The 8,606-nt window shown below is 33.1% G+C and overlaps 1 protein-coding gene across 1 annotated transcript; it reads right to left on the minus strand.

Moving 5' to 3' along the window:
- Positions 1–509: 509 nt before the first annotated feature.
- LOC132066365 (B3 domain-containing protein REM14-like) lies at positions 510–2,854 on the minus strand. Its single transcript, XM_059459690.1, has 6 exons — positions 2,789–2,854; positions 2,001–2,152; positions 1,846–1,919; positions 1,141–1,283; positions 778–990; positions 510–515 (listed from the first exon to the last, which is right to left on the minus strand). Exons 1-6 carry the CDS (start codon positions 2,852–2,854, stop codon positions 510–512), a joined length of 654 nt encoding a protein of 217 aa, XP_059315673.1.
- Between the last annotated feature and the right edge of the window lie 5,752 nt (positions 2,855–8,606).

An 8,606-nucleotide genomic window follows, 5' to 3' on the forward strand; every position in this document is an offset into this window, starting at 1 on the left:
CTCTGTTTCTCATCTTTGAGAATCAGCTCACGTCGATCCATCAAGCCATTTGATTTTGCAAAAGTGATTGGAAGACACTGCTGAAGTTTGTCCCAATATGTAGATCGATGTCACGTTATCACAAAAAAAAAAAAAAAAAAATCAGAAAAGAGAAGCTACTACTGTAGATCTTAACCATTGCTTAATAAAGTTTTTTCAAGTTACTCACCACATAGGATCTGCTGATGGAATAAGACTGAATGGTAGAAACAAAATGAGGGTTAACGTTAGCAGATGTTGGAGCAGGTACTTGTGCTTTTGGAGCAGTGATATCTGAGATCTCAATCCTGAGGCCTGTTCTTCATGCAAAAAAGATATATGAAAAGAAAAACACGACTTTTCTGGGGCGACTAAAGTCACCAAAGAAACTATCAAAGGGTATATGCTCTTGTAATCCAGACCTTGAGTGGAAACTCTTTTAGCATCCAAATTAGGCTTCTTTTCTTCAGGCGGAAGTGATGCATTTGCTCTCAAACCTGGTTTTCAAAATGAAAAACGTTGTAAGTGAATCTGAAATTGAATTTTAAATCCAAATATAGAACATTAAATTGGAGTAGAAACTATAAGGATGCAAGAATTACAAGAGAAGCTTTAATAACTAGAGAGGATCCTTATAAAGAAAAGATAATGTCATTTCACTGTATTATGATTTATAAGAAAGAAGAAGATAAATAGCGGAAAAAAGTGGATGAAATATAAAAGGGCTAAGATGAGAAACTTGCCATAAAATTTGAGTACAGGTTCCTCTCCCTTGGAAAACATCTCAAACATTACTGGATCTCCTTCCTTTAACAAATTAGCAGCGCAAAATTTACGCCATCCACCTCCAATGAAAGTGCTGCCTGCACTGTCATATAGCTTAAACGCCCATGACCTTTGCTCATCTCTTATCGTTATCCTACATTTCCTGTCGCTGAGGCCATTTTCCCGTGCAAATAGTTTTGGAACATGCTGAAACAGTTCATAACCAGTTGCGCATAAATAGCTCATACTTATGCTTCACAGTTTTGAATTATTAAAGAAAAAATAGTTCTCATAACGGAATGAGTTCATCTTAGTTTTAGTACTAACAAGGAAAGTAGAATTTAGTTTTCAACTTACAAACAAATACTTTGAAAAGCAACTGGGCTTGATGGTAGAAATGAAATGAGGGCGACCCAGAGGCATGTCCTTAGCTGCTTCTACATCGGGGAAATCCTTGTGTGATGACATGACATTAGGCTTTGGCTTTTCTGTAGCATTTGCTAATTACACAAAAAGTCATGTCAAATATTTTTAAAATGTACTTCATGAACAAAAGAACAGATCAACAGTTCCACAAGGTAGAACCTGTCTAAAGGGATAACTTTCCACTATATGCACATTTTTTGTACAGTGAACTACTTTTAAGTCTTAAGAAGTTGATTAATCTACTAATTTCAAATTCTCTTGTATTATCAGTTGGGTCTTACTAGAACAACTGAAGGTAATGCAATTGCAGAGTAATTCTCAGTCGCAAGTTACCATCATATGATGCTGTATATCTACATTTACAGTACATGCATGTGGATGTGTTAGAGACGATTGATCAAGTTACAAGTGAAAAAGTCAAAGCTAGCTAGAGACAAAATATTAAGTATGTCAATATATAAATATCAATCTGGCCTAATAATCCCCTTGCAAACTGAAGCGGCGGCTGCCAAATTCAGTTTGTCGCGTAAAATTGGAAACGGAATGAAGCAAGTGGCATTGTTAGGATGTCTGCGATGATGCCTTCGGGCTACTTGTTGTATATAAGTGTTTTTGGATAGTTGTGTTACGACTTACATTTACTCATGTATGTGGATGTGTTAGTACGCGCTGCTCCTCCTCCTTCTTCCTGCAAATACTCAGCATATTCTCTGTCACAATGACTTTAATCAAAGATAGAAACATCAAATTCCATGTTTCCTTCATGTCTGAAAATCAACAAAAATTCTAACTGCAGATCATGATCCTTTGCAAACTTTTTCCAGCCCTCTTCCAGTCTACCGCCGTTCACTTTCACCGGCCACTTCTTCCCCACTATTTTTAGTACTGAGTGTTCAATATGCTCGTATCCCCTGAGATACTTCAAGAAACCTTTAGGAATTTTCTGCAGAACAACAATATACATAATCAGAATAACCTTGTCCCGAAAATGATATCCTTCTTTTTAATTAGCCAGAAATTCTAAAAGGGATGCAGAAAATACTACAATAGGTATTTTCGAGGGGATTCAACAAGTTATATACACACACACACACAAAACAATAATAAAGAGTCTCAGTCCCAAACAAGTTGGGGTCAGCTATATGAATCTTCACTTCTTCATTTAAGCTCATTTCGTAGTATCATCATCAATATCATCATACAAAATAATAGTGAAAAATAAGTTTAACACATATACATTAAAAAAATTAAAAAAATAGAACTTTACCTATATACACAGTATAATTTTCATGGCATACATAGCTTCTGTCATTGAGAACACTAAAATACTAAGTATTTTGTACCCAATAAAACAATATTCATTTAGATTATGCTTTTGATCTTTAGGAGTACTATGTTTTTTTCCCAGGATTCAGCTGAAACTAGTGTTTCTGACATGGAAAGTAAACATGTGTGAAAAATTAACTAAAATTTCAAGAAAGATTACATTTTAAACTCATAATTTGAAACTGCAACAGTAATGGCTTGAAGATTCTAAATTATACATATAGCAAGCAAATTAAATGAAAGTATTACTTACAATTCCATTCTTGAAACCTGGCATAATAGGTTTGAAGAAATGAGGTTTCTTGGGAGGAATTTTCATGGCAGCCAAAGAATTAATATAATTTTAGTGTAGAGAAAAGATGTCTTTGTTTTTTTGTCTTCCATTAGATATAAATGAAATAATTGAGGGGGAAACATGAATATAGCTGTACTGAAACTTGAAAGTTACAAATAGGAATGAAAAACAGGATACTTTTCATGTCAGGTGACTATATATGTAAAACAATACTAGTATGATTCTGTGAAAGTAAAGCATTAAAGCATTGACTTTGATGATTACAAAAAGCAACAAAGTATATGTTTTGTTATAGTATTGAAAAAACGGAAAAGGCTCAAATATGCCATCCAACTATCGGAAATGGTTCATTTATGCCACTCGTCAATAGTTTGGCTCATTTATGCCATCAAACTATAGGAAATGGCTCATTTATGCCATCGAACTATAGTGAAATGGCTCATTTATGCCACTCATCAATATTTTGACTCATTTATGCCATCGCTCGTTACCAAAATGACTCATCCATGCCATTTTTTATTAATGCCGATTTTATAATACCGTATATGACACGTGGCCTCCAATTAGAGGTCTATATCGTTCAATTAAACCAACCAATTTTTTAAATACCAAATTAATAAAAAATCCGACCCATACACTTTCCCCACCCACAATCATAATTTAGTTGGAGGCCAGGTGTCATATATGATATTACAAAACCAACTTTAATGAAATATGACATGGGTGAGTCATTTTTATTAACGGGCAATGGTATAAATGAGTCAAACTATTGATGAGTGGCATAAATGAGTCATTTCCTATAGTTCGATGGCATAAATGAGCCATTTCCTATAAATCGATAGATAAATGAGCCAAACTATTGACGAGTGGCATAAATGAGCCATTTCCGATAGTTGGATGGCATATTTGAGCCTTTTCCGTTGAAAAAATGTTAGCTGACGAAGGAAAGAATATTTTCTCATAAAGCTGCTCAAAATCGACTTCATTTATGAATCTTGGCGGTTTTGAAAAATGCTTGACACAGTCTGTACTCACTATTCCCCGTTGTGTTTTCTTTTCCTTTTCAATCACTTAAAGAAAATATTAATTAAAAAGATGATTTGACTAAATTATTCTTGTTTATTCTGTGCATTCATTTTTACTTGTCATCTATTTACTTGACACACTCTTACCCCCCTGTTTGGATGGTTATTTCCCGTGGTTCATTATTGTATTATTTTCTATGAAATCATGTTTGTTTCCATTATTTTTAAAATTATGTTATATGGTGTCGTAAACCCAGTAATTATGTGACTATACAACCACAAATTTGATGGTTTTGCATGGTAACGTATTCCATTTCCCCATTAAATCCCCACTCCAACACCCACCTCCATCACACCCAAATCCAACCCCACCAAACCCCAACCTCCGCCACCCACCACACCCCTACCCCCCTCCATCACACCCAATCCACCCACCCCTACCCCCACCCGGCCCCATCAACCCTCACCACCACCCACTACCCCTAGGGCTGTTCAAAATCGAATCGCAACCGTTAACCCAACCGCAAAATAAGCTTATTGGCCTATTGGTATTGGGCTATCGGATTAGCGGTTGGTGAATAGATTAAATTTTTATAGTTAACGGTTTATCGGTGTGGGGCGGATTACTCAATTTCCTTATCGGGTAGACCGTTAACCCGTTAAGAATTATCATGTTTACATTTTTAACTCTAAATATATAAAATATATCGTAAACCCTAAAACTAAAGCCCCGTTCAGTATTCTATTCTATTCACTTCTTCACTTATTTCTTGAGGTGGTTGGAACGATTTTGTGAGGGATTAGTCAAAGCTTTAAGCTTTATTATGTTGGAATTTTACTTCTTCGTCATCTAAACATTGTAGCTTTAAAGTAAGTATTAATTTCTTAATTTTTCTTATCACAGTGACTCAAACTTTTAAATTCATAGCATGGCTAAAAATCTTGATTTTTCTTATCTGAGTGATTCAAACTTTTAAATTCATAGCATAGCTAAAAATCTTGATTTTTCTCATCACAGTGAAACTTTTAAATTCATATCATGGCTAAAACTCTTGATTTTTCTTATCATAATGACTCAAACTTTTAAATTCATAGCATGACTGAAAATATACAAAAACAATATTGTAGGAATATTGAAAGTTGTGATTTTAATTTCGTCGGTGGAAGTTGGATCGCATGTTATGATCTTAATTCTCATTGTCTCTTAAATTTAACCGATACACGTTCCGATAACCACCCAATAATTGGTAACCCAATATCAAACTAACTGACATCTTATTGGTTGGCTAGTGGATTAGTACATTTAAAAGCCGATAACCAATAAGTCAAACCGTTAAGTGTAATTATCCGTCCGATCCGCCCGATAAGCAGCCCTAACTACCCCTCACCACCCCCACCCCACAACCACCCACCCCTCCAACACCCCCCACCACCCACCCAATGACCGTCCCCACCCACCACCTACTTATTTTTTAAAGTCCTATTTTATCCTTTACCTTAGTTTGATTAATATATATAAACTAATTTGTAATTAAGAGTTAAGGGTATTTTAGTAAACTTACATATTATTATACAATACTATATGGTCAGACAAAACAATAAAAATGTTATTAAATCACAACAAACGATACAGTCTATCTAAACATTGTATTCATTAATACAAAGGAAATACTATACAATACGACATTGTACATTATGAAATCATGGGTAACAACCATCCAAACATAATAGAATGTCAATTTTGCTATATCACCCCTAATTATTATTAAGTCATGCAATGATTAAAATTAATCAAACATACTTTAAAGGTTGTGCAACCACTAACAATTCCTTAAAGGTTCCAGTCCAATAATTAATAATAAGGGTAAAATAGGTATGAAATGGTAAATTATCTAAACTAGACAGGTAAATATGAATATCTATTTTTAGTATACTGAACCAGTAAAAATTAATGGAGGGAGTATTCTTTAATTTTACTGTAGAGAAAAGGTGTTTTTGTTGTTTGCTTTCCATTAGACATAAATGAAAGAGTTGAGGGGAAAATTGAATAGAGTTGTACGGAAATTTGATGAAAGCTACAAATGGAATGTAAAACAGGGGATTTTTTTATGTCAGGGGACTGTGTGAGTCAATACTATGAAATAAAACATTAATGTGCTCTTCAATACTAAGGCTATTTCCTTTGTCAGCAAATGGAACATTTTTATGGTTTACTTTGATGATTTATAAAAGCATGGAAAGAACTTAGCTGGATTAGGAAAGAAAACTTTCTCATAAAGCTGTTAAAAATTGAGCTCATTTATGAAATGACAGAATGAAATCTTCGCATTTTTCGAAATTTCTAGACTGAATTGCACTACTTCACAAATCCAAAAACAAATGACACGGAATTTATTTTGGAAATTTTGGAAATGACACGGAATTTATTTTGGGTGTGTTTGGTATATGACGGAAAAACATTTGTTTTGTTTTGAATATATGTATATGCTCTTAAAATGACATTTTTCAACCTGTGTACCAAACAAAAGAAAATGAGTAGAAATGTAGAATATCGAATATTTTCCGAGAAAATATTTTCTCGGAAAACATGTTGCATGGAAGACATTTTTCGTCATATACCAAACACACCCTTAATAAATTTTTATTTTCTTACCACTTCTCACTTATTAATTTCAATAATATTCTCTCCGTCCCATTTTAACTGTCCAGTTTTCGAAAAATATTACTCCCCCGGGTTCATTTTAGTTGTTGTGCTTATTAAATATAATTGGTTCAAAATAGTTGTCATTTTAAAAAATTAAGATATAATTAATTATTTATTTTTACCTTTACCTTTAATAAATGTGGAGAAAGACTAATGTGGTGAAAAAGAAAGTAACATTAAATTAAGATCAAAGAATAAATAAGGAATTACCCTTTTAGTTAATATTTTTTTAAGTGGTGTCCAAAGTAAAACATGACAAGTAAAATGAACTAGAAGGAATAGTATATTGTACTCCCTCCGTCCAAATTTAATATTACTTATGCATGATTTAATACATGAATAACTTGCTTTCTTACTATCAAACAAGCCCTTAGAGTTTCTTTCACCTATATATAAATAGCGCTTTAATTCTTCACTGTAAACACATGATTTACTGTACTATTAATCTGCCAAAATTGCTGTCGTTACAAGCTCTCAAACATCGTATAATGTTCACCAGTACTTCTCAGCCGAATCGATCAAATAAATAGTAATAATTATTTCTTTTACTCTTGCTTTATTATTCGTTATTTACATTAAGTTGCATTCTTTATCATTATTTTGTTAAAGGATTACAAGGTAGTGGATTAATAGCTTATTTGGCCAAGCTTCTAAAAACATTTTATTTGAAAAAGTACTTTTAGCTAAAAACAGTTTGTGTTTGGCCAATTAATTTAAAAAGTACTTTTGAGCAGCAGTTAGTGTTTGACCAAGCTTTTAAAAAGTGATTCTATGTGTATTTTTCTCAAAAGTATTTTTAAAAAAAGTGCTTTTGGGCAAAAGCTATTTTTTTTAACTTATGAAAAACTGCTTCTGCTACTGCCCAAAAGCAGTTATTTTCTCTCAAAAGTTTGGCCAAACACCTCACTTTTTTTTTAAAATAAGTACTTATTGAAAAAATAAGTACTTTTGGAGGAAAAATAAGCTTGGCCAAACAGGCTATAAGTTTATTGCTAGTGTCCTAAATTTAATTGGTTGACCTACTAGTTAAATTTTAGGGTAAACAATCATTTTTCTCAATTATGTCATAAAGACCTTTGATCTTATGCAGGGGCGGATCCACACCATTGGGTGTGGGTTCGCGAGAACTCACAACTTTTATCCGAATCTTGTATTTATAATGTGAAACCCTTCAAATATATAAGAAATTTGAGCTGAGAATCAAGTAACAACAGACGCTGCTAGCTGGGAACCCACAAGCTTCAAATTCTGAATCCACCTCTGATCTTATGCATCTTTCTGTTTGTTGATAATTCTCTCTATTATGGAGGAATAAATTCCTTATCTGGGAACAATGAGACACTATTATCTTCTCATTTTCCACCTAAATGCACATTCCTTAATATCAAGTGATTGGTTTCATTGTGATGATTTCCAGTTGGGGATAGCTACTTCCTAGAGAAATTACTCTATATGGTTGTTAGTGAAACCTATTAGAGTATGCAATTAATTAGAAATCACTTTTTAACTTCAGATTACCCTCATTAAATTGACGTAACGTTGTTACTCCCTTCATTTTATAATAAGTGGTGTTTTTAATTTGGGCAAAATCATTAAGAAAATTACTCACTTATAGAAAGTACTCTCTCCATTCCAAAAAAAATAAATTTCTAGCATTTTTCCTTTGTCCAAAATATATGATTTTTTCAAAGCCCAAAAAAGGTATTAATTAATTTTTTGCAAGTTACCGTTCTCTCAAACAAAAGATCCTTTAGTTAATGTATTAATGAACTTTCTTAAGGGGCGTGTCACACACCCCAAAAATTCATTTATTTTGGACCGGAGAGAGTAAGAAGTACTTTCACTAACCTATCCTTAATTAAATGCTTCTAACAAGAAATAGTTCTCCGTAAAACTTCATTTTTTTTTTAAATAAGCGTAAACTTGGAAGAAAAAAATTAACCCCCCCCCCCCCCCTCTTTTTTTTTTTTTGTGAAACAATACTTATTTTGAAATAATATGAAAAGATAAAACACCATTTATGATGAAACGAAGGGAGTATGTTACT

The sequence above is a fragment of the Lycium ferocissimum genome, chromosome 1 (assembly GCF_029784015.1).
Source record: "Lycium ferocissimum isolate CSIRO_LF1 chromosome 1, AGI_CSIRO_Lferr_CH_V1, whole genome shotgun sequence".
NCBI classification, from domain to species: Eukaryota; Viridiplantae; Streptophyta; class Magnoliopsida; order Solanales; family Solanaceae; genus Lycium; species Lycium ferocissimum.

Coding starts and splice junctions, on each gene's coding strand:
- LOC132066365 (XM_059459690.1), bottom strand. CDS start 2,854: ATGAAAATTCCTCCCAAGAAACCTCATTTCTTCAAACCTATTATGCCA. Junction 1,284..1,845: donor ATCCACATACATGAGTAAAT/GTAAGTCGTAAC, acceptor TTGTGTAATTAG/CAAATGCTACAGAAAAGCCA. Junction 991..1,140: donor GCTTTTCAAAGTATTTGTTT/GTAAGTTGAAAA, acceptor GAACTGTTTCAG/CATGTTCCAAAACTATTTGC.